The sequence below is a fragment of the Salvelinus sp. IW2-2015 genome, linkage group LG20 (assembly GCF_002910315.2).
Source record: "Salvelinus sp. IW2-2015 linkage group LG20, ASM291031v2, whole genome shotgun sequence".
NCBI classification, from domain to species: domain Eukaryota; kingdom Metazoa; phylum Chordata; class Actinopteri; order Salmoniformes; family Salmonidae; genus Salvelinus; species Salvelinus sp. IW2-2015.
In genome coordinates this window covers 70,124,449-70,150,482 of record NC_036860.1, presented here as the reverse complement: position 1 = coordinate 70,150,482, position 26,034 = coordinate 70,124,449, and the positions used below count along the sequence as shown (strand labels likewise).

Here is a 26,034-nt window from a genome sequence, read left to right as displayed (position 1 = left end):
AACAGATACAGAATTTCAGAGGAATGAAAGGATACACCCAGCTTCACAAAGAGACACAGAAACACAGATACAGATCCAGCGAGAAATGAGATACACCCAGCTTTCACACAGAGCAAAGAGACACAGTTGATACCCAGATTCCAGAAAACAAAGAGAATTAGATACCACCCAAGCTCTCTGAATCTGTATCTGTGTTTCTGTGTCTCTGTGTGAAGCTGGGTGTAACTCATTCCTCTGAATCTGTATCTGTGTTTCTGTGTCTCTGTGTGAAGCTGCGTGTAACTCCTTCCTCTGAATCTGTATCTGTGTCTCTGTGTGAAGCTGGGTGTAACTCCTTCCTCTGAATCTGTATCTGTGTTTCTGTGTCTCTGTGTGAAGCTGGGTGTAACTCCTTCCTCTGAATCTGTATCTGTGTTTCTGTGTTTCTGTGCGAAGCTGCGTGTAACTCCTTCCTCTGAATCTGTATCTGTGTTTGTGTGAAGCTGGGTGAAATTCCTTCCTCTGAATCTGTATCTGTGTTTCTGTGTGAAGCTGGGTGAAATTCCTTCCTCCGAATCTGTATCTGTGTTTCTGTGTGAAGCTGGGTGTAACTCATTCCTCTGAATCTGTATCTGTGTTTCTGTGTCTAGTGGTACCACCCCAGGTCCTGGATACCCTGAGTGACAGCAACAGCTCCACCACCGCCAATGACCTGGACCTCATCTTCCTCAAGGGCATCATAGACAGCCCCGTGGTAAGTCAGAGAGAGAGAGAGACCTAGTACACATACAGTCAAACATGGCAGGATGTATTCACACACAAGCCTACAGAGAGCCTTGTAGTGAGTCAGAGAAAGGTGAAATATGTAGGCGTAGTATGTAGGGTCACACACACACATACCAGAGAGAGTGTTGAATAAGGCCCACAGTCCTAAAACCAAGAAATTCCAGTACCAAAAATACATTGCACATTCCCAGAAGCTATAACTCATTCAAGCCTTTACAAACTCACAACCCTGTATGTCAACAGAGACAATGCCATGTAAACGGACACCCTCCCTCTGGACATGCATTCTATAAAAGGTGAGAGGCTGTCACGGTTGTTGTAAGAGACGGACCAAGGCGCAGCGTGTGTTGGGTTCCACATTTTTATTTCAAGTGAAACTTCTTCAACAAAACAATAAACACGCAACAAACCGTGACTACGGGGTGCAACAAGCACTAACAATATCCCACAAAGCAGGTGGGAACAGGGACACCTTAAGTATGATCCCCAATTAGAGACAACGAACATCAGCTGCCTCTAATTGGGAACCATACTAAGAGCACCAACATAGAAATGAAAAGACTAGAACACCCCCTAGTCACGCCCTGACCTACAACACCATAGAGAACCAAGGGCTCTCTATGGTCAGGGCGTGACAGAGGCATCACAGCATGTAATTGCAACTGATACCCCCCCTTCTGCTGACATGCATTTAAAAAAAGGTGGGACGCATCAACCTTTGCCAATCCGTTAGATGATTTACGACCAAATAAAAATAGCAGTGAGAGCTGTATAAGTCGTTACAACTCTCTCCGTGTCTGAGGGGAAAAGGAAACCACAGCTGTAAACAACGGAGACCGAAAGGGGAATCATTCAATTGCTTTGGAAATAAATTGGGTGTTTAGACTTTTGTTCAATGAATGGTACCCAAGGAGAAGGGTTTTGCACCTTTTAATTGAAGTCTTGCTCAGTGATTAAAGGGGAAGTGTCTGTGTACTGTTGTTGGAAATGCAGGGGGTTGGTTTGGAACAAAGGCTACTAAGTCTTGCCAGTGATTAGGGGAAGTGTTGGCATGTTGTTGGACATGCAGGGGGTTGGTTTTGGAACAAAGGTACTTGTAAGTCTTCTCAGTGATTAAGGGAAGTGTCTGGTACTGTTTGCTGGAAATGCAGGGGTTGGTTTGGAACAAAGGCTACTAAGTTTGCTCAGTGATTAAAGGGGTTGTCTGTGTATGTTTGCTGGAAAGCAGGGGTTGGTTTGGAAAAAGGCTACTAAGTCTTGCTCAGTGATTAAAGGGGAAGTGGTCTGTGTACTGTGCGGAAATGCAGGGGGTTGGTGTTGGAATAAAGGCTACTAAGTCTTGCTCAGTGATTAAAGGGGAAGTGTCTGTGTACGTTGCTTGGAAATGCAGTGGTTGTTTTGGACAAAGGACTAAGAATACAGATCTTTTTTAAAGCACAACAGGTCTTTGTCATTTTGTTTTCTTTTATTCATGATTAGTTGGGGCAAGTAAATTAATTGACTTAAATTAGTAATCTCTTGAAGAGGGTAATATGATCAAACTAGTGTCGACATCTGAGGATGTGGAACTGTCATGCCCAGACTAATGATGTGCTGGACCGCTTTGATGTCAGATGATGAGAGGATTTACACAACACACACACACACACACACACACACACACACACACACACCACACACACACACACAACACACACACACAACCACACCACACACACCACACAACAACCACACACAGGCTCTCCCCTACAGGGGAAATCAGAAGTGACAACCCAGACTAAAATTAGCACTTCTAAGGGAGGCCTGACATACTGATTTGCCTTGAACCACAGTTTGTCAATGAACCAGATTTAAGGTGTAGGTGCACTACTAGTCCACCAGGTGGCATGATTGAAATAAATTTAATTTAATTGGTCTGGCAGTGAGGCCTATATACTCTGTGTAGATGGGTCACTTTGCCTTTAAGTGTTGATCCCAGTACATATTTGCTAAATCCCTCTTCATGGTAAATTTACGTTAAAGAAGGATAGATTGATCCTAAATCTGCTCTTAAGACAACCACTGGGCTGGAAGCCTAAATTCCAGGCTCGTGCCAGATGGCACTCGGTCCCAGAACCCAGGGTCGTGTCTGGCCCGTCCCTTCAGTTGTTAATGTCCACTAATTCTCTCAGTAATTACTTTCAAGCATCTGCTTTTACATTAAAGACATGATCAGCTGACTATGAACTAATTTCCCTCTGTGAATGAACTTCAAAGGGAAAGTCAGCCAGCCAGTAAGGACATTTTGGGCAGATCTTGGAGACTCTGTGAAATATTAATGGCTTCCACTCTATTTTGATGAAAAATACTTAATTAATCAGATAAAAGTTGAAGAGAGCAAAAAAAAGTTTCAATGATTTTGAAAGATTTTTATATATATTTTAAGGTGCAAAAGTATGTGTACTTACTATTTTTAAAGAACCCAAAACCATTCTGAAACATATTTATTTCCATCTTAAAGAGATTCTCCAGTACTTTTGTATACCTTTTAGCCAGTAGTTCATAAAGTGGCACTTACGAGCCAAAAGTGGTCCCGAAAAGTGTGTGCATTTTGTTAGCTGTCACTCAAATGGCGAGGGGCTGACTCACGTGGGGGGAAATGTAGGGAAAATGTCGCAGCACAGCTTACAGAAAAACAGTTGCTTTCAAACTAGGGATTTCGTAGCTTATTGAGGTAAAACAGTAATTCTGCTCATAGATTATGCATGTATGAACTACACATTGACACACCCTGCCCAAAGCGGGAGCTTTAAAAAATAAATAAAAATCTTCCAGAGCATGTCTTTAATATGTATACATTTGTACTTCAAATATGTATTCAAATAAAATAATAAGTATGTGTGTGTTTTCTTATGTCCCGTAGGAGCCAGAGAGTCTGGAGGAGACCAGGTTGGAGGCGGTGAGGGACAACAACGTAGAGCTGGTCGAGGAGATCCTCAGAGAGCTGAGTCCCTTCACACACCAAAGCAACACCGCAGCAGAGCTCACGCGCATCCTCAACGAACCCCACTTTCAGGTACACACACAGACGCACACACATACCCATACTCATTAAACCACACACTCATGTGGACATCAATGCACACATACACCTACATGGACGTGCAGAGTAGACATATCCTTCATCACATAATCCACTATTTAGTCTTAAGGAAGTATTGCCTCGGTCTGCTGTCTGTCTAATGTTCTCTCTCTGCCGACTGGTTCCCAGTCTCTGCTGGGGACCCATGACTCGGTGGCGTCCCAGGTGTGTGACACCCCTCCCCCCAGCCCCTGTGCCTACATGGAGCCCCCCGTCAGCAACCAGCCCGTGCCCCCAGATGCCGTCCGGATGGTGGGCATCCGCAAAGTGGCTGGTGAACACCTGGTTAGTACCACCTTGCTCTTTGTCTATCACCTATCTGTTATAGATATCATGGCACCCAGAGTTTAGGTGTTTTAGTCAACTCTTACTCCTTTGGCTGAATCACAAACAGGCTAGTGGTTTTAACCATAGTGTAAAATTGTAACCGTAGTGTATCCTCGTTCATGTCCTTTTTTTCAGGAGATTATTATTTTGTCATTTTAGATATTTTATTGAACATATAGGACATTGTAGAAGGACAATGAAGAGAGGAGAGAGTTTGTGCCAAAGTAGCAACATCCCACGCCACACATCCTCGTTGGTTTATATGTGTTGAACCTGTTCAGGGCGTGACGTTCCGTGTGGAGGCGGGGGAGCTGGTGATTGCCAGGGTGCTCCACGGAGGGATGATCGACCAGCAGGGTCTCCTCCACGCAGGTGACATCATCAAGGAGGTGAATGGGAAGGAGGTGGGTGAGGACCCGAGGGCGCTGCAGGAGACGCTGCAGGAGGCCAGCGGCAGCGTGGTGCTCAAGATCCTCCCCAGCTATCAGGAGGGCCATGCGCCAGGACAGGTAAGAGCAATAAAGTACCAAGGCCCCAGACAACGTACATGTTAATAACAAACGATAAAACTTTTTGGGGGGAGGGATAGTCCATCTGTAGATGCTCAACAGACGATCAGTAACATTTCAACTAACTATCTACTAACCCTAACGTAAACCCTTGCCCTAACCCTAACTTAACCCTTACCTTAACCTTAAGCCTTACCTTAACCCTTATTCTCAACCTAACCTAACCTTAGCAAGGAGTTGCTTATCAACAATATAGTTTGTTGATTGTAGACAATCTACAGATGGACCATCCAGACTATCAAAGTAAAGTGTGACCTAACAAACTACCAGTGGACAGGTAACATACACAGCACTTACTGTAACAGCATGCTACCAGCCCAACAGACAGGTAAACGTTCTAAACAAACAAGAGCCCCATGCCTCCGGACAGACGAGCCATAAGCTCCACAGACAGGTCGCCACTATTGTACCCAAATATCAAATCAAATGTATTTATATAGCCCTTCTTACATCAGCTGATATCTCAAAGTGCTGTACAGAAACCCAGCCTTAAAACCCCAAACAGCAGGTGTAGAAGTACGGTGGCTAGGAAAAACTCCCTAGAAAGGTCAAAACCTAGGAAGAAACCTAGAGAGGAACCAGGCTATGAGGGGTACTCTTCTAGTGCCCTGCGGTAGGTAAGTGCACTAATCTGCCCCTGCCAATGAACTTCAATCTACTACACAGTTTGCACATAATTTACTGGCTCTAAGAATAAACTTTGAGGGGTGGATTATGACAGTGTCACATTGTCTGCTAGTGTTCACCCCCTCTGGTTGTCATGGATACCACCAGGCAGAGGGGGCTGAGTAATCCCTTTATGTCATTTTGGGGGATTTCTTCCCTTTTATCTTCACTCGTTCTGTGGCTGGTGGGGAAAAAAGGGGGATGGAAAGTTACTCTGAAAGTACAAACAAGTCGTCAGCAGAAGGGTGTTAATGGCTGCTGAGGAAGAGTTGATATTTACAGTAGGCCTAAAATGTAGTTCATCTGAGGATTGTAGAAAGTGGTTTGTTTTTATGCATTCTTGTTGATAATGGCTTGCTGTGATCAGCTGGAATAGTGTATACAGCTTTATACTCTGAATGCACGTATGGCGTGCTCTAGAGCAAAAATTCCACTTCGATCAACTTTTTTTTAAATTTCACCTTTATTTAACCAGGTAGGCTAGTTGTGAACAGGTTCTCATTTACAACTGCGACCCAGCCCAGATAAAGCAAAGCAGTGCAACACAAACAACAACACAGAGTTACACATGGAATAAACAAACGTACAGTTAATAATACAATAGAAAAGGTCTATATACAGTGTGTGCTACTGAGGTAGGATAACGGAGGTAAGGCAATAAATAGGCCATAGTGGCGAAATAATTACAATATATCAAGTCAACACTGGAGTGATAGATGTGCAGATGTATTTAAGTTTAAATGTAAACTTTGCAAGTTAGAAATGTGCACGACTCAAGCTTCACCTTTTGAATTTGGTACGAAATGTTCAACACTATCCAACAGTAACAGACTCGTAACCGTCTGGATGTATCGACTTCCTGTTCCCCACAGGTGTTTGTGAAGTGTCACTATGACTACGACCCGGCCAATGACAACCTGATCCCGTGTAAAGAGGCGGGGCTTAAGTTCTACACCGGTGACATCCTGCAGATCGTCAATCAGGATGACCTCAACTGGTGGCAGGTGGGTCCAATGGGATTATTTTTCCATGTACTGTACTGTATGTAACACACATTGTTTTGTGTATTGCTTCTGCTGTCAATACTATCACCTCTATATTTGGCTACTTGTGCCTGTCGGTAAATGGTGTGCGTGCTGGTGGGCCTAAGTATTGATGAGAGTATCATCCTGTGGGTCTGTCAGGCTCGTCGTTGTGTGGAGGGAGGCAGTGCTGGGCTGATCCCCAGTCAGCTGCTAGAGGAGAAGAGAAAAGCCTTTGTCAAGAGAGACGTGGAGCTAGCCCCGCCAGGTAGGACCAGTGCGTAGGGCTGTGGCATTCACGACATTTTGTCAGACGGTTATTGCCATGGAAAAGACTGCCGGTCTCACGCATCTCCAGGCCTCCACACATTACAAGCCACCGATGCGCGCCTTTGGAACGTCTGCATTTTAAAAAAGTATAATACATTTATTTAATATACACCATCACAATAAATCCATTAGGAACATTATCATATCAAAATGTATTTCAGAAGAACTGAATATGAGTTGGCCTACTGTATGTTATCTGGCTATGCTCCATGCCATAGGCTGTCCGCTTGTTCATTTAGCTGACAAGATATGCTTATTATTTTATTTTTATTAGATGTTATAGTAAGAATATAATAGAATTTAGCTAAATAAAATAGAGTGCGGCATAAAAGTGATCATTTGAAACAGGTCCTATATGCTTAGATTGAGAGTTATTTGGCAACTTTAGTTGTGAATGATACAAACCTTAAAATGTCTTAGAAATAAAAAAAATATTATGGGCTGCAGGATGCGACAATAGACTATTGATGATTTGAGAAAGTAACAAAAAAAGCTTGCGCTCTGTTCCTTGCCTCAGGCTGTTCTCTCATCAAGTGATCATATTTTCACCAATCAGACTATTCTCAATTTAATCTTGTCTTTACTAAAACAAGATTGTCTTTATCTTGACTTTAATACTGTAAAAGTAGTTTCGATTTAGAATGGCCCATGCATGTCATCTGTATGCCCTCAAATAGCGAAATGGAGGCCGTGCTTCCAGCGGGTCTGTTTTGTAAGCTACTTCGGTTTGTATTGCGGAGCATGTGCTTAAATATGAGTAGGTCAAACTACTACCATGGGCTCTCAAACCTTGTTCCTGCAGCCACCCAGTGCCTAAATTGGGAAAGCAAGTGAAATCTGTTAGGGAACATCAATATAAAAAAACGCTATTTAACATATTTCGCTAAACTGCGCGCTCAAGAAAGGAATTAGGAGAGAGCGGAGGAGGTGGTGAAGTATTCTGTATAGCTGAAGGTAACGTGACACTATTAATTAGGAAAATATATATTTAAAAAAACTATTACAAGGCTATTTAAAATCGAATACAAAATTCACTAATTGTAGAGTAACTGTAAACCGCCCTGCACAATCAATGAGCCGACAGCATCGCCTAGGACTGGCTTTACGTTCTCCCAGACTCATGGATAGACATTTTGTAGCGTAGCGTAAGGTAACTACTGTAGTCCATCCAGTATGCATACTAATACACTCCACACTCAAAGGCGATTACTCAAATGTGTTTAATTTTGGAACATAGGCTATAACAATTATGTCCCACAGACATCTTAAATCAGTGTTGTTTCATTTGTTTTCTGCCATGCAAAATGTGCAGTAGGCTATGTATTGGGGCGGCAGGTAGCCTAGTTGTTAGATCGTTGGGCCGACAAGCTAACAAGGTAAAAACCTGTCATTCTGCTCCCGAAATAGGCACTGTTCCCCAGTATGCCGTCATTGTAAATAAGAATGTGTTCTTAATTGCTTAGTTAAATAAAAGTTACATTTTTTTAAATTGTATAACTGCACAATCATGTTGGGTACAACCAAAGCGTGTCTAGAGTGCATAAAAGGAGATTACCATCACTCAATGGTCAAATGGAATTCTTCTGCAGTCATGACTCATAGCTGCTGGTGTGGCAGTCATACAGTCACCCAACAGCCCTACCAGTGGAGCCCACCTTATTAACTCTTCATAACTCTTACCCCCTGTCTGTCTGCCTGCCTGCCTGTCTGCCTGCCTGTCTGCCTGCCTGCCTGTCTGTCTGTCTCACTCATCACTAATGAACAGACAGCATTTAATATGAGCCATATCGTCAGATCCTAGATGTGTAGCTTATTGTGTAGCTTATTATGTAGCTTATTATGTAGAGGGGAATGATGGGTGAGGTACAGAATACAGAGACCCGATCTGGGACCCGAGTGGGTCCGGATCCAGAATTCTAAATAATGTCACGGGTCGGATCTGATATGATTGTCAGGGGTCTTCGGGTATGTTTAATTTTAACTGACTTGCCTGAAAGGACCCGCACATACCCGGAAGGCGACTGCTGCAGTAGAGAGAGATAAATTGTATAATTTATGCTGCTGCTCTTTTCACGATAGTGGCACTTGTAGCTTGTTGTTGGCCAATCATAAGTCATCAAAGCATCATAGAGCCTCCGTGGCAAAAGTTCTGAGATATCTAATCAATGGAAGATGGAATTAAAATCACAGAATTAAAAGTTTAAGGAGCAGGATAGGCAACAACGACCATGAGCCAACAGTTAGGCTGCTACTTAATATTCTGAATGGAGTTGTTTTTATTTGTAACTGTATGACGAGAAAGCTCATGCACTGTAGCCTCAATTAGCCTAGCTAGATAGCTTAACTAGCTTCTCCCGGTTTGATGCAGTCAAGACAGGCACTACGTAATTATATTGGATGATCAATAACCTAGCTATGGCAGCTATTCGTTTGCTATAGTGCAAGTCGGCTTTGTTGGTTGATGTCTCTCGTCTCTCCCTCCTTCCACCCTGTGTCACTCGCTCACATTAACACACTCCCTCCCCCACCTGCTAGAGTGACACCTCTCCCTCCTCTCCCTTGTGCGTGATCAGCTCCGGGTTCTGCTGCTTCCCTTACTCGGATCGAGTCAGGAACCAGGTCTATACTGAATGGGTCTAGTTGTGCTCGGGTCCGGTTCAGGTCTCACAGGTCTCTTTATTTAAAAAAAATATTTATGCATATCGGGCCCGGGTGGGAAAGCCCCAGGTCCGTTTCGGAATGTTTCCATCTTTTTGGACTCATGATCTCTACTTGGCATTGTTATATACTGCCCCCTAGTGTAAAATCAAATGGATGATTAATAAGAAAGACATGTGAATACCTGTGGATAGATGGAGTTTGTATGGGATCATGTTTGTATGGGATCATCATGGTTTACATGTGTGTTATTGTGACAGGAAACCTTTGTACTGGAGTGGCGGGAAAGAACAAGAAGAAAAAGATGATGTATCTAACCACTAAGAATGCAGGTGGGAATTTTTTGAATTCTGAGAATTTCTGTAAGTTACATTGAAAGGTTGACAAATAAATAAAGCTATCCATTTGTCACTGTATCTCTCTGTCTTTATCTGTCATTGTTTTTATTCACCCTCTCTCTCTCTCTCTCTCTATTTCTCGATCTCTTAGAGTTTGACAGGCATGAGTTACTGATCTATGAGGATGTTGCCAAGGTGCCTCCGTTCCGCAGGAAGACGTTGGTTCTGATTGGTGCTTTGGGAGTGGGCCGACGCAGCCTGAAGAACAAACTGCTGCTGTCTGACCCACAACACTACGGCACCACCATCCCCCGTGAGTGTTGCTAACGCTAACCTTCCAACTAATTAACAACAACAAAAAATGCTAACATGCTAAAGCTAGCCGTTCTAACAATCCAAGAATGTTCTTTGGAATTTGGATTGAATCCATTGTGTTAGGACACCTTCACAGTAACTAGTGATTGTTGAAACAGTTTCCAGCAAGTCGCTCTGGATAAGATTGTCTGCTAAATAACTCAAATGTAGATAATATTCTTGCCTCCTCCAGACACCTCCAGAAAGCCAAAGTCAGGGGAGCGGGAAGGCCAGATGTATGCCTTCACCTCGCGGAGCAAGATGGAGGCAGACATCAAGAACGGTCGCTACCTGGAGCATGGCGAGTACGACGGCAATCTCTACGGCACCAAGATGGACTCCATCCATGAGGTGGCGGAGGCCGGTCGCATCTGTGTACTGGACGCCAATCCTCAGGTAGCAGCGATTGGCCACTTTGTGACCTCACACACCACAATCTGGAGCCCTATATGGGTGAATACAGGGTTCTAACAGCTATAGACATTGGTACCTCTTCCAGACATTGTATTCCTTGCACTACTTCCAGGCCTTGAAGGTACTGCGGACGTCTGAGTTCCTGCCTTACGTGGTGTTCATCGAGGCCCCTGATTTCGAGGTCCTCAAGGCCATGAACCAGTCGGCCATCGAGACTGGAGTCGTCACCAAGCAGCTGACGGTAAGCACCAGGGTGAAGCCAAGCGGATAATGACTGAACGGAAAAAATCAATGACAACTACTGGCTATGTCTTTCATTCAGGAAGACCAACATGCCTCACTTTGTTTAGCCATTATACACTGAGTATACAAAACATTAAGGACACCTGCTCTTTCCATGGCATAGTCTGTCCAGGTGAAAGCTATGATCCCTTATTGACGTCACCTGTTAAATCCACATCAATCAGTGTAGATGAAGTTAAAGAAGGATTTTTAAGCCTTGAGACAATTGAGACATAGATTGTGTATGTGTGCCATTCAGAGGGTGAATGGGAAAGACAAAACATTTAAGTGCCTTTGAACGGGGTATGGTAGTAGGTGCCAGGCACATCGGTTTGTGTCAAGAACTGCAATGCTGCTGGGTTTTTCACGCTGTTTCCCGTGTGTATCAAGAATGGTCCACCACCTAAAGGACATCCATCCAACTTCACACAACTGATTTTTTTTGGTCAAAAATGAGTGAGCCACATTTAATAGATATTCAGATGGTTCTTTATACTGTACGTCTGTGAAGTTCGATTTTTGAAAAAGTAAAAGTGTGAAAAAAAAGTCAAAACTAGAAAGTTCGAACTGCATAAACCTATTTGAACCTGGAGCTATCCAATCACAAGCCTGAACAAATACAGACGGACGAATCAGGACGTGTCTTTGCCGACAACACTGTCAGAAATCTCAAAGTAAACGATGTCACATCGTTGTTCAGTGACGACAGTAATTTGTCTGATGATCATAATACATTTCTTGATGTGTTTGAGGATGTATTCTGACTTTATCTGGGTACAATAGTGTTATTCTATCATTTATATATTCAAATAGCAACAGTGAACATGACTAGTTCAGGTAGAACTATGCTTTAGACCCAAGGTCACAACTTGCTGAAACGCCCTAACGTTGCTCAATAGCTACATGTCTGAACCTCCAGGTTCGTAGCTATTAACGCCTCATAAACATAACTAACTAGCTTGTGCAGGGCCTCTTCCCTTCCTGTTACTCTTAAGTTCTAACAACCACCGTCTTTGTTCTCTGTAGGACTCAGAGCTAAAGAGAACAGTGGACGAGAGCACCCGCATCCAGACGGCCTACGGACACTACTTTGACCTCACCATCGTCAACGACAACCTGGACGAGAGCTACAGGAACCTGAAGGCAGCTCTGGAGAAGGTCTCTGCTACCCAGCAGTGGGTCCCAGTCACCTGGGTCTTCTAGTGGGAGACAGAAGGACAAGAGGGTGGTGTTGAACACGAATGTTCTCTCATTCGTCAACACAAGACATCCGATGATACTGTCTGGCTCATCATCACAGTGACCTCTGGACCGCTGACCTTTGGACCCCATACATAAGACTGAACTGACAGCATTCTTTTTGCTGTGTACATATTGGTTTTGGAAATTTGTCGACAAAACGTCAAGGATTTTCTTGTTTGGGCATTATGTGATTCTGGTGTGTGTGTGTGTGTTTGTGCGTCTGTGTGTGCGTCTGTGTGTGTGTGCATTCCTGTGGTTGCAGAGTGTCTTTACCATAATCATGTTCGCTACATTGATTCTTTAGGTCAGCAGTAGTTCGTCTATGTTTACATGAATCATTAAATGGTCATTCAGTATATTAAATAGATTATCTTGCATCAAAACAGTGGTAGATGGCCTTCTACTACTTATGTCTTGACTACAGGTCTGACACACACACTCTCTCTCTCTCTCTCTCTCTCTCTCACTCACTCACTCACTCACTCACTCACTCACTCACTCACTCACTCAAAGAGAGCCAGCTGTCTTATTCCCCAAATTCTATTTTTATTACCACATTCTATTTTCTTGTATGAGGAGTTCAAGTTGAAACCCTTTTTGACACCTACTGTTGGGTATTTCTTTTTTCTATCATTTCAAAAAAGGCAAGAGACTGAGGTGTGAACATAAAACATTCAAATCGTTTGAAGATAGCATGTAGATACATAGAGAGACGTGTACGATAGATAGACTGTAATAAGTACAACCTTTATTTATGTTGACTACACAGGCACTTTTTTATTATTTGTTTTTGACGTGTCAAAAGCCTTCTTTCTATTTTATTTCATAAAAATACTATTTCCACCCAGGTCTGCTGTACAGTACAGCACACACCAATTTGGCAAATAAACGGCTCCAGAATTTCACACGATGGGTTCCTTGCTGTTGGTTAAAAAGAAGGCCTTCTGGAGCCATTCATCAGGCCTTCTTGGTAACCAACAGCAAGGAACCCGTCAAGTAAAATCCTGGAGCCGTTTACTTGTTAAACTGGGCGGAACCTTTTATTACACTTTCGTAACAGAGGATCTTGTGATGCAGTAGTAGTACAGGATGCGTGGTCTATTTGGTCAGTTGAAATCGATGCACCCCAGGCTTTGGGAAATTTGGTGATAATTCGTTTGGGAAGAGAAAGCTAAAGGCAGATGACCCCAGAGTTGTGGGTGGTATTCACTAGACACGAAACAGAAGAATAACAGACTGTGGATGTACTACTTTCCCAATAGGATACGCTTGTTTTTGGTTTCTGTTGCGAAACATTTAGATATAATGTGCCCTGATGAATATGACCCTGGAAACTCCAGAGGAACGACACACAACAATGACAAGTGTGTGTGCTCCCGATGAGTGTAAGGTCATAGTTTCTTACTTTTAGTATGGTTTCTACATTCCACGACGCTCACATGTATCCGCGGCATTTTCACATACCAACAATATGAGTTTGGAGATTTCAATTAGATGAATTCATGATTGAACAATTTCAAGATGCTTCTGTATTTGACTGTGTATCAGTCACAGTTTCTAGACGTACTGTAAATGACAGACTGTGAATGTAGATATACAATAGACTAGAGGCAAACGCTAGCTACGGTGACGGTGTGTTGTTTATAGGAAAATGAACTGTACATTTGATGAGGCGCACAATTAAATGCTTAAAATCAATGAGACCAAATTGACGTCTGATTCTGTGGAAGGATCCATTTTTTATTGAACCTTTGTTTAAACTAGGCACGTCAGTTAAGAACAAATTCTTATTTACAATGACGGTCTAGGAACAGTGGGTTAACTGCCTTGTTCAGGGGCAGAACGACAGATTTGTTTTTTAACCTTGTCACCTCAGGGATTCCATCTAGCAACCTTTCGGTTACTGGCCCAACGTTCTAACCACTAGACTACCTGCCACCCCATAGCATCCCAGTAAAGCTACATATATTAGGGGGTTTAGGAAACAGCAGAAACTCTCCCACTTTTTAGGCCCACGTGCAAAGGTTTTCCAGTGTTAAGAACACGTGGTAGCCCAAGCACATGATATGATGATATGCATTCCAAGCCATAATGACCTCATCTGACTCCATTTCACACTGTCACTAAAAAGAATGGATTGTTCCAACTGATATTCAATGAAACTAGCATCAAATATTAGATTATCAATGCCTCGTCAGATAATATTGATAGAAACAGTTCCCCTGTGTTTCTAAGAGCCCTGCCCATTGTCCCTCCTCATCCCCAAAGGCCAAAGCACAAATGGTGGGTGATCTAGATTATTTATTAATCTGTTTTATATATATCATTCTCTTCTTTCTTTCCATCCCTCAGTTCCCCCACTGCTTCAACCTTCAGTCTCTTCCGCAACAGACAGGGAATCTCTTTGCCTTTGTCGGTCAAAGGCGGCCAGGTGTCTTTAGGATATTTTCCAGCTCAGGACATTCAGCCATCTACCAACCGACAAACACAATACTAAAAACAGTTCCAACAAGCGTAGGTGTTTCCTTCAGGACGTGACAGATAACTGTGCTCCTTGTGCCTCTAACCTCCTGCCGAACTGTCCAGGATGTGGCCAGTGCTGCTTGGTGTGTTCACTGCTTTGGTGGTGGCCTGGGTGACCGTCTACATTTTTAATTATTCCAAGAGAAAGAGGGTCTTTTCCCAGGAGTGCCTGCGACCACCGGGGCCATTGGTGACAGACAAGAAGCAGAGAGATGAGGTGCTGAAGAAAGGTGAGTCATGGTTGTCAACGGTACAGGACTCAAATGTTGTTGATGACGCTATGTTTGCTGACATTTTTACTAAGTAAGATGGGGGAATAGTTAGCGGTGTTTTTGAACTGCTGTTGAAAATGACGCCATGCTATGAATAGAAGAGACAGGAATATATCCATATCTGGATTGGGTTACTGTATACAAAGTCAAATTGGATCTGTTACTGTTGTGTTTGTGTCTGAAAAGGCCATACCTAATATAATGTAGGCTTCAACATGATGTGCTTAAACAATGAATGGTTACTTGACAGCAATACCCTAACTTGACAGGGGTACAAACATGACTACGCATTTGAATTACATACTGTATTAAAACAACAGGTGTGAGGCATTTGCGTGATCTGACCAACTTAGCAGCTCTTGGAAATATCCCATTTGACTTCACCATTCCTTAAAATACCTTTTTTTTGGTGAGTGGATGACGAAAAAAGGAAAAAGTGCATTCACGTTGCGTGAAGTTTCTGCCAGTCTTCTCAATTAGATGGTTGATTCCCCAGTGATTGTCTGTCTAAATCACTTTGATGTTATTCTGAATGATTGTTTTTAGAATCGACTTTGACACCAACATGTGAAAATGACCGAGCAGAAAGTACACAAACACACTTCACTTTTATGAATAGGATATCCTCTTTCTGCCTATATCTATGATGATACTAACTACCCCCCCCCCCCCCCCTCCCTCCTATCAACATTTCCAGGTTTCAGAATGGACCGTGTCCCGAGAACCTTGACGCTATTGATTGGCAGCGGTATCGGGGGGCTGACAGCAGCGGCGGTTCTAGCCAAAGCAGGGAAGAGGGTTGTGGTTCTAGAGCAGCATGACAAGGCTGGAGGTTGCACTCACAGCTTTGAGAACCAGGGCTTTGAGTTTGACGTAGGTAAGAGTCACTGTGATGGAACCGACCATGGACTACACTCAATAAGGCCTTAACCTTCAACGAGTCACCCTCCGGATCCGGGATCCTCCTCATCAAAAAGCTGACTAGCATAGCCTAGCCTAGCGCCACAGAGATATCATATAATATAATTTCATGAAATCACAAGTCCAATACAGCAAATGAAAGATAAACATATTGTGAATCCAGCCATCATTTCTGATTTTTAAAATGTTTTACAGCGAAATCACAATATATATTTATATTAGCTCACCACAATAGCCAAACACACAACGCCATGTTTTCACCATGTTTCACCGCCAACATAGCTTTCACAAAACCCACAAATAGAGATAAAATTAATCACTAACCTTTGAACAACTTCATCAGATGACAGTGCTTATACATCATGTTATACAATACATTTGTTTTGTTCAAAAATGTGCATATTTAGAGGTATAAATCGTAGTTTTACATTGCAGCCACCGTCACAAATAGCACCAAAACAGCCAGAAAATTACAGAGAGCAACGTGAAATACATAAATACTCATCATAAAACATTTATGAAAAATACATGTTGTACAGCAAATGAAAGATAAACATCTTGTGAATCCAGCCAATATTTCCGATTTTTTAAGTGTTTTACAGCGAAAACACAATATATATTTATATTAGCTCACCACAATAGCCAAACACACAACGCCATTTATTCACCGCCAACATAGCTTTCACAAAACCCACAAATAGAGATAAAATTAATCACTAACCTTTGAACAACTTCATCAGATGACAGTCTTATAACATCATGTTATACAATACATTTATGTTTTATTCGAAAATGTGCATATTTAGAGGTACAAATCGTGGTTTACATTGTGAATACGTAGCCATAATGCACCAAATTGTCCGGAGAAATTTTGGACAGTCACGTAATCTAACCAAAGAACTCATCATAAACTTTACTACAAAATACATGTTGTACAGCAAATGAAAGATACACTGGTTCTTAATGCAACCGCTGTGTTAGATTTAAAAAAATAACTTTAGTACAACGTACAGCATGCAATATTGTGAGACAGCGCCCAACAATTCTCCGCCTTGTTGGAGCCAACATAAACCACAAAATCCAAAATAACATCATAAATATTCTCTTACCTTTGATGATCTTCCATCAGAATGTAGTGCAAGGAGTCCTAGTTCCAGAATAAATCGTTGTTTTGTTTTAGAATGTCCATTTCTTCTGTCGAATTAGCAACTTTGGCTAGCCATATGGAGCGCACATGTCCAAGAACTCTTAGCGCATGGAACGAAAAATTCCAAAAGTCCCAATAAACGTCGAATAAACTGGTCAAACTCGGTTGAAAATCCAACTTTATGATTTTTTTTTTCTTCTCATATGTATCCAATAAAATCCGAGCCGGAGCATTTCGTCGTGTATACCTAACGCATTTCAGAAGACAATGTGGGGTTCCCTGGTGCGCAGTTGAATACTGCCAATAGAGCGGACCTGTCACTCCAAAAGCTCTCATTCGGTCTCACATCAAGCTAGACACCCCATTCAACATTCTACTGCCTGTTGACATCTAGTGGAAGGCGTATGAAGTGCATACAGATCCATAAATATAAGGCAATTCAATAGGGAGGCCCTGACACAGAGCCCCATTTTCAGAATTTTCACTTCCTGTTTGGAAGTTTGCTGCCAAATGAGTTCTGTTTTACTCACAGATATAATTCAAACAGTTTTAGAAACTTCAGCATGGCTATTTTCTATCCAATAGTAATAATAATATGCATATTGTATGATCTAGAACAGAGTACGAGGCCGTTTAATTTGGGCACGATTTTTTCCCAAAGTGAAAATAGCGCCCCCTATTAAGAAGAAGTTTTAAAGTGTATGCACTCAAGATGTTCGGTCTAGTAAGGTTATTCCATGTTTGTTAATCTCAGTGAAAAAGCAGAACTTGTTATCATTGAGAACTTACAAAGCGAAAACTAGTCTCTGGTGAATGGTGACAGACGGCCAGAGGCCAGTGCTCACGCAAGAGTTGGTTCAGGGTTGCAGAGATTAAGCAAAATTAAATGGCGAGTGGTGTTTGATAAACTCAATCTAGGCACAATCGTGAGGGAGAATCATTGGGCAAAGCTTCTAATACATACACAAATGATCCAGCAAATATTCTCTCACCACCTCTACCCCCTCCCTCTGTCAGGGATCCACTACCTGGGCCAGCTCCATGAGAACAGCATGTTTCGTGTGGCCCTGGACCAGATCAGTGAGGGCCAGATCCAGTTCACCAGGTTGGAGCAGCACTTTGACACACTGATCCTAGGTCAGGGTGAAGACCGCAGGGACTACCACATCCTCTCTGGGAAGACGGAGATGGCAGAGAGCCTGAAGAGGCAGTTTCCTGATGATGTGGAGGCCTTGAATGAATATTTCAAGTATATGAAGGTACTGTGCGTGCGCGCGTGTGTGTGTGTGCGTGCGTGCGTGCGTGCGTGCGTGCGTGCGTGCGTGCGTGCGTGTGTGTGTGTGTGATCATAACCCCTCTCATGTCTCCCCATGCTGCAGAAGGCAGCTCGTCGTATCAATCTCCTGGCCGGCCTCAAGATGATGCCCATGTGGCTGGTAGGCTTCCTGTCTCGGACCGGCCTATTAGAGCGCATCTCCTCAGTGTTCCGCATGGCCATCACCAAACACACAGAGAAGATGGCCACTCTGACCAAGAACAAAGACCTGCACGCCCTCTCCGCATACCTCTTCTATGGTCAGTCCCTGTACACACCCACTCCCAGGGTGAATTCCAATACTTTTTCATTGGACAACTATTTTCCGAACTGAACTGGCACACTCTTGCTGGTTTACAACGTAGTCCTAGAACATACAATTGAGTGCTCTTCTGTCCTTCTTGAATGTAGAGCATGTGGTTATGTTTGTCTCGCTCTGCATGTTCTGTAATGCAGTGGTTTGGGGGGGGGGGGGGCGCCCTGACATTTTCAAATGTGAAATAGGTGTCCCCGGGGTAAAAAGGTTTGGAACCCCTGCTCTAATGTGAAATGTAACTGTTTCCCCTGCTGGTAGGTGTTCCCCCTAAGGAATCCAGTTTCCTAATGAATACTCTACTGCTGCAGCACTATAAGAGGGGAGCCTACTACCCCATTGGAGGGGCCAGTGAGATCGCCTTCCACATCATCCCAGTCATCCGGAAGGCAGGTGGCGCTGTGCTGGTCAGAGCCCCTGTACAGACGGTCCTTCTGAATGAGGAGGGCTCAGCGTATGGTCAGTGTCTAGTTCAGGGGGGAAAGCACTAAATCAATGACTCATTGTACTATTAGATATGCTTACTGTTGACCGTCTTCTATGGGAATCTTTGGCGTTACATTGGACTCGTTGCAAAGTGAGTCGTTGGTCTATGTCCACTGACCTCTGGTTGACCTCTGGTTGTCAGGTGTGACGGTGAGGAAAGGTCAAGAGGAGGTGGAGGTGTTGGCTCCAGTGGTCATCTCCAATGCTGGCATCTTCAACACCTTTGAGAAGTTCCTTCCCCCAGAGATACAGGCCAAGCCGGGTGAGTGGTGGTGGTCATGAATAGCACTGAACTCTAACCATGCTGAACTGTTACTGAAACATCAGGAAACAGGTTGAAACATGAGAACACGTGATTAGTAGACAGTGTTTGACTAAGTTGGACTAATCAGATGTGTTCTATGTTCCCAGACATCCAGGCCCTGCTGGGGAGGATGCAGCATGGGATGGGCAACTTCCTGGTGTTTGTGGGTCTGGACGGCACGAAGGAGGAGCTGGGCATTACCTCTATGAACTACTGGATGTACAAAGATAACGACCTGGACACACTGTTAGTACAGTAGTGGGGTCTCTTGAGTTGTATTCTCTTTGATTCTTTCATTTGCTCGTTACTTTGTTTTTTTTGTTCATTCTGTAGCAAAATATAATACAGCATTTGTGTTCTATTGTGTTCTATTTAATTCAGGGATGGGCAACTCCAGTCATTGGGGGCCTGATTGGTGTCACACTTTTGCCCCAGCTAAAACGCCTGACTCCAGTAATCAACTAATCATGATCTTCAGTGTAGAATGCAATTCCTTTTATGAGCTGTGTTTGCTAGGGATGGGGGAAAGGTGTGACACCCGTAGCCATGGGAAGTAGGGGTGCTGAGGGTGCTGCAGCGTCCCCTGATAAATCATAATAAAATAATGAATATACAAATCAAATAAATACAAATGTTTCCACGGCAAATTAGTGCACTAGGCCTTAACGACTTACTCCTGAATGAGCAGAGAAAATTTAATTAAATGAACTGCAGCTGAGGCCCCTGACACTTTGAGGCCCTAACCACAGTATTACATGCCTTTATTTTTTTTAAACACATGACTTATTTCAGCGGTACGTGTGATGTTTTGATTGTAGGATGGAACGCTACAGTTCTCTGAGCCGAGAGGAGGTGGCGGGGAACATCCCCATGATGTTCATTCATTCCCCCTCTGCCAAAGACCCCACCTCCAGTACCCGCCATCCAGGTAGCTGCCTCAACAACACACACCTGCACCAATAATACATCAATTACGTTCAATTTGTCACGTAAACAACAGCTGTAGACTAACAGTGAAATCCTTCCTACCTAGAATACAACACGGTATTTTTTGAATTCATAGAGCACCCGTCACACCAACAGAAACGCTGAAAAGACAGAGTGAAGTTTAATATATCAAATAAAACATTTTGAGATGAGCAGTGAGGATCAGTACTTCAATGCTGCTGAAGGTCGATTTTCATACAAACAAAGGCAGATAGTTTAATAAGGTATTAATTATGAGAAAGAGTTTTTATAGCTCAAATGATTGTGTTCTAAGACTCTCTCTCCACCTCCCGACAGGGAAGTCCTGTATGACGCTGTTGACCATGGCCAAGTTTGAGTGGTTTGAGGACTGGAAAGATACCAAGATAAACAAGAGAGGGTCCAATTACGAAGACCTGAAGATGAGCATGGCCAAGGAGCTCCTAGACTGGGCACTGGTTATCTTCCCTCAGCTCAGGGATAAGGTACTTATATAATTTGAACAAAATACACTGTCGTATTCAATTTACTGATGTATACAGTAGAGTAGAGTTTCTTGGACAATCCAAAGAGGCATTATAATTCGTTATCACACCCATTGTGCTTGGAATCAAAGTCTTCTTTGAGGCAATGATGTCATCCAATTGTAATGATGTCTCATACCTGCTGGCTGTCTCTGTACCTACCAGCACAAGATGTTGAAAAACCGTCTTTCAACCGAGTTTGCTCACTGGGTACCTTGTGTCTCTCTATAGGTGGTGTATATGGAGGCTTCCACGCCCCTGACCAACATGCACTACCTGGGCGCCCCGCGTGGGGAGATGTATGGGGCCGAACACAACCTGGACCGCTTCAGCCCGGAGACGGTGGCCAGAACCCGGCCCCCCACCCCCGTCAAGGGACTCTACCTCACCGGTGAGAAAGAAATGGGTCACTGTGGTAGTATTTGAGTTGTATTTGAGTACATTGGTCACAAAGGCACAAGGTGATGCTTGACTGTGGCAGTTCTATGAGTTAGTCAGCAGCGTAACATGCCAGAACTGAAAGTCATTTTAAGGTGCGACCATAGATAATACTGTTTCTGATCTATTCCAGATGGTTCTACACATTGTTCAAACTTACTGTCCGTAGTTTTCATATCAGCAAACCCTTTGTGTTGTTCTGAATCCCAGGCCAGGACGTGTTCTGTAACGGGATGGCCGGTGCTCTGCACGGAGGAATCCTGTGTGCCTCGACAGTTCTGGACCGTATTCTCTACATAGACCTCCTAGCTCTGAAGAAACAGCTCAAAAAGCAGACTCGTGAAAAGGCTCGTAACAAGGCCTGAGAAACTATTTGGACACAGCACTGACCACAGTCAAAATCATTACATAAACCAATACCATGTAGACGACTGCCTACAGTACGTCACATTTCTTCCCCCTATCTATCAGTTTCATGTAAGTGCCATGTTGTCTTGTATTGAATTAAAACACGGTGTCTTTCTTTATTACCTGTTATGGTTACATGTTGCCATCTCTTTAGCTTTGTTTAATGATGTTCGGAAAAAATGACCTCACTGGATTCCTCGCAGTCGTGAATGATTACCACTCTTTAGTCAGATCGCAGGCAGAAACATGGGTGTGTTTTATGTTTTGTTTCCGTTGAAGTGCTTCTGTAGTATAGACACAACTCATTAAGGTGCACTTTCCGCTGCGTGTACTTTCAACCAGATTTTGTTCAAATAATACTTGTTACAATCCATTGTAACCAAGTAATGCTGTTACTGTAATACCTATCACTGTTACGCTGTTGCTACACTGCTGTAATTTTTTCACCTAGTACTGTAGACAGCCGCCAGGTAGGTTTCAGCAGGTCCTGTTCTATCGAGTCAAATGCAGATAGGGGAAAATAAGTCACTCTCACTGCACCTCACGTCTCAGTACAAACACTATGCTGGGAACTGGACATTGAACTCCCATGCCATTAAAAACACTTAAACATTCACAAGTATTACTGTGCATTCGGAAAGTATTCAGACCCCTTGACTTTTTCCACATTTTGTTACGTTACAGCCTTGTTCTAAAATGGATTACATTGTTTTTCCCCTCATCAATCTACACACAATACCCCCTAATGACAAAGCAAAAACAGACTTTTTGAAATTTTAGCAAATTTGATTAAAAGAAAAATATATATACACATTTACATAAATATTCAGACCCTTTACTCAGTACTTTGTTGAAGCACCTTTGGCAGCGATTACAGCCTCGAGTCTTCTTGGGTATGACGCTACAATCTTGGCACAACTATATTAGGGGAGTTTCTCCCATTCTTCTCTGCAGATCCTCTCAAGCTCTGTCAGGTTGGACAGGGAGCGTCGCTGCACAGCTATTTTCAGGTCTCTCCAGAGATGTTTGATTGGGTTCAGGTCCGGGCTCTGGCTGGGCCACTCAAGAACATTCAGAGACTTGTCCCGAAGCCACTCATGCGTTGTCTTGGCTGGAGCAGGTTTTCATCAAGTCTCCCAGTCCCTGCCTCTGAAAAACATTCCCACAGCATGATGCAGCCACCACCATGTTTCACCGTAGGGATGGTGCCAGGTTTCCTCCAGATGTGACGCTTGGCATTCAGGCCAAAGAGTTCAATCTTGGTTTCATCAGACCAGAGAATCTTGTTTCTCATGGTTTGAGAGTCTTTAGGTGCCTTTTGGCCAGCTCCAAGAGAGCTCCCATGTGCCTTTTACTGAGGAGTGGCTTCCATGAGGCCACTCTATCATAAAAGCCTGATTGGTGGAGTGCTACAGAGATGGTTGTCCTTCTGGAATGTTCTCCCATCTCCACAGAGGAACTCTGGAGTTCTGTCAGAGTGACAATCGGGTTCTTGGTCACCTCCCTGACCAAGGCCCTTCTCCCACGATTGCTCAGTTTGGCCTGGGGGCCAGCTCTAGGAAAAGTCTTGGTGGTTCCAAACTTCTTCCATTTAAAAATGATGGAGGCCACTGTGTTCTTGGTGACCTTCAATCCTGCAGAAATGTCTTGGTACCCTTACCCAGATCTGTGACTCGACATAATCCTTTCTCGGAGCTCTACGGACAATTCCTTCGACCTCATGGCTTGGTTTTTGCTCCGACATGCACTGTCAACTGTGGGACCTTATATACCTTATATACAAACAATTGAATTTACCGCAGGTGGACTCCAATCAAGTTGTAGAAACATCTCAAGAATGATCAATGGAAACAGGATGCACCTGAGCTCAATTTCGGATCTAATAGCAAAAGGTCTGAATACTTTTGTAAATAAGGTATTTCTGTTTTTTATTTTTAATACATTTGCAAACATTTCTAAAAACCTGTTTTCACTTTGTCATTATGGAGTATTGTGTGTAGATTGATGAGGACATTTGTTTTATTTAATACATTTTAGAATAAGGCTGTAAACGTAACAAAATGTGGAAAAAGCCAAGGGGTCTGAATACTTTCCCGAATGCACTGTGTACTATATAAAAGTTGATGAATCACACTCACGTGATGAGTGAGTAACTTTGCACCGACCACTCTCCTGAAGACGAGTGTTAGTTCCCCAAGTTAATGCCTAGGCTTTAGCTCATCGGGCTAACCCAGTCCAGAAGCACACTAGAGACCCAGGTTTCAAACCCAGTCTGTCATATTGGCAAAATGCTAGTATTGTGCATGATGTTTAAAAAGCAAAACAGTGTTGGGTTCGTAGCATTGAGGCATCTCAGTAACAACGGCTCAACCTCTGGTCTAATCTTAGATAATGAATGACAAGAGACGGGCCATATATGTTTTGATCATAGTTTACAGTCGTAGGCAAGGGGGAATTAAGTGAAGGGGTTACTATTTTACTGTCACTTAATACCACTACACATCGTCAGCCAAAGACTTGTTCATATTCATGTCAGGAAATATGATTGGGAAACTGAAGAGGAAATACCATATTTATAACCGAGAGGAATGCCAAAAACGGTCATGTCCATCAAATAGTACATTTGTATCAGTTTGTCTGTTCAATATCTTACCGGTGTTTTACAGAACAGCGCCCTGGGTAGGGCTGTTATATAACCTGTTTGGCCAAAGAGCACGGACGACGTGTTACAGCATCAGACATGACCAACACAGGACAGATTGAATCTTTGATAATGAAAACAGACTTTATTTACCATATTACACAACACGTTCCATGACACTGATACATAATAATATTAGTGAAGTATTCTGAGTAATATCTTGAAAAATAAAATTTGAAAGATTTATTCATATTTACACACTGGTATGTACAGATTGGTAGCTATAGCTACTACGCAACCCCATTCAATCTCTTGTCCCCAACTTCTGCTCTACAGTACACACTTTCATAGATGTCCAAACACTTGCTTTTCCTTATGGTCTCCAAACTTTCCACCTCACGTCCCCATTCAACAATCCCAAGGACCAAGTCTCTGTAGTATACATATCCAGCTTCAGAATCCCCACTCCACATACAGTATGTGCCATATTCTGTGTCATTTATCCCTTAGTCTGTGGCCTCAGGCCTCCCCCTCGCAGGCTTCCTAAGGAGGTACAGTCCTATGGTTGGGAGTGGGGTTCAGGAGACGCCGAGTAAGGTTGCAGGGGGAGAACAGGTGTGTTGGAGACCTCAGAGTAGGCTGGCGGAAGCTCTGGGTGGATAAAGTCTGGCTTCATCTCCACCTAGACAAAATGAGATTGGATGAATAGATTAGAAACGTTGAGATTAAAAAACACGTACAATACGGTCCAGTGTTTTACCCAAAAAGTGTGAATAAAAATGTATTGTAAAGTTGTAAACCCTACCGAACGGTACAATTTGCACCTCATGTTTAGGATGGACTATTACCTCATTGTAGGCAGGAGGTGGGCTGTAGAACTCTGAGGTGCTGTAGCGAGGAGGCCTGTGGATGTCTTCGTTGTCATAAGATACTGCGGGGAAGGGAATGACATAGATGGAGGGCCTGTCTCGTCTCTCCTCCCGGTCCAGTTGCTCCTCGCGGGCCCGGTGGAAGGCCTTACAAAAGGCTGTGCAGCAGAGGATGGTGATGCCAAATGTGATCAACGGCATGAAGATTCTAAGGGAAGAGAACGTCATTGGGTTTGTGAATTTCTCGTCGCTGTAGGAGCACATGACCAGACACAGGCAAAGTCTATTTCGGTTTGTGTTTGTGCGTGTGTGTCCTAGACCGATATGAATGTGGACAGGAATGGGACTCTTACTCTAAAAAGTAAAAAGCCTCTTGTATCGGCATCTTGTGAAGTTAACACCTGCACCTCAGTAGAAACCTGCAAGAACAAACACAACACCATAGTTTGACATCCCTTTTCGTCCTCCCAATCGAATAATCAACGATATGCTCTACTTTCCGGCTACCCGGATAAAGCACTAAATAAACTTCAGTTAGTGCTAAATACGGCTGCTAGAATCCTGACTAGAACCAAGAAATTTGATCATATTACTCCAGTGCTAGCYTCCCTACACTGGCTTCCTGTTAAGGCAAGGGCTGATTTCAAGGTTTTACTGTTAACCTATAAAGCGTTACATGGGCTTGCTCCTACCTATCTTTCCGAGTTGGTCCTGCCGTACATACCTACACGTACGCTACGGTCACAAGACGCAGGCCTCCTAATTGTCCCTAGAATTTCTAAGCAAACAGCTGGAGGCAGGGCTTTCTCCTATAGATCT

At 43.3% G+C, this 26,034-nt stretch overlaps 2 protein-coding genes across 2 annotated transcripts in view; both read left to right on the top strand.

Moving 5' to 3' along the window:
• LOC111981730 (MAGUK p55 subfamily member 2-like) overlaps positions 1–13,786 on the top strand; it is a 17,726-nt gene extending 3,940 nt beyond the window's left edge. Inside the window, exons 2-12 of the mRNA XM_024013133.2 lie at positions 630–733; positions 3,668–3,820; positions 4,016–4,171; positions 4,495–4,722; positions 6,321–6,452; positions 6,633–6,738; positions 9,719–9,790; positions 9,948–10,109; positions 10,344–10,546; positions 10,677–10,805; positions 11,873–13,786. Coding sequence (XP_023868901.1) covers positions 630–733; positions 3,668–3,820; positions 4,016–4,171; positions 4,495–4,722; positions 6,321–6,452; positions 6,633–6,738; positions 9,719–9,790; positions 9,948–10,109; positions 10,344–10,546; positions 10,677–10,805; positions 11,873–12,049 — 1,622 coding nt within the window. The 3' untranslated portion in view covers positions 12,050–13,786. The remainder of the gene's footprint in view (positions 1–629; positions 734–3,667; positions 3,821–4,015; positions 4,172–4,494; positions 4,723–6,320; positions 6,453–6,632; positions 6,739–9,718; positions 9,791–9,947; positions 10,110–10,343; positions 10,547–10,676; positions 10,806–11,872) is intronic.
• Positions 13,787–14,445: 659 nt separating this feature from the next.
• Positions 14,446–22,275, top strand: LOC111981564 (inactive all-trans-retinol 13,14-reductase-like). The gene is made up of 11 exons (XM_024012890.3): positions 14,446–14,841; positions 15,581–15,760; positions 17,969–18,210; positions 18,331–18,526; positions 18,841–19,038; positions 19,208–19,327; positions 19,477–19,615; positions 20,188–20,297; positions 20,654–20,820; positions 21,091–21,250; positions 21,508–22,275. The coding sequence occupies exons 1-11, from the start codon at positions 14,676–14,678 to the stop codon at positions 21,660–21,662; spliced, it is 1,833 nt and encodes a 610-aa protein (XP_023868658.1). The 5' UTR covers positions 14,446–14,675; the 3' UTR covers positions 21,663–22,275.
• Positions 22,276–26,034: the final 3,759 nt, after the last annotated feature.

Excerpts from the sequence above, each read along its gene's own strand:
- LOC111981564 (XM_024012890.3), top strand. The coding sequence starts at position 14,676 with ATGTGGCCAGTGCTGCTTGGTGTGTTCACTGCTTTGGTGGTGGCCTGG. Across the intron at positions 18,527-18,840 it reads CTCCGCATACCTCTTCTATG|GTGTTCCCCCTAAGGAATCC; the intron begins GTCAGTCCCTGT and ends CCCTGCTGGTAG. Across the intron at positions 19,039-19,207 it reads TGAGGAGGGCTCAGCGTATG|GTGTGACGGTGAGGAAAGGT; the intron begins GTCAGTGTCTAG and ends TCTGGTTGTCAG.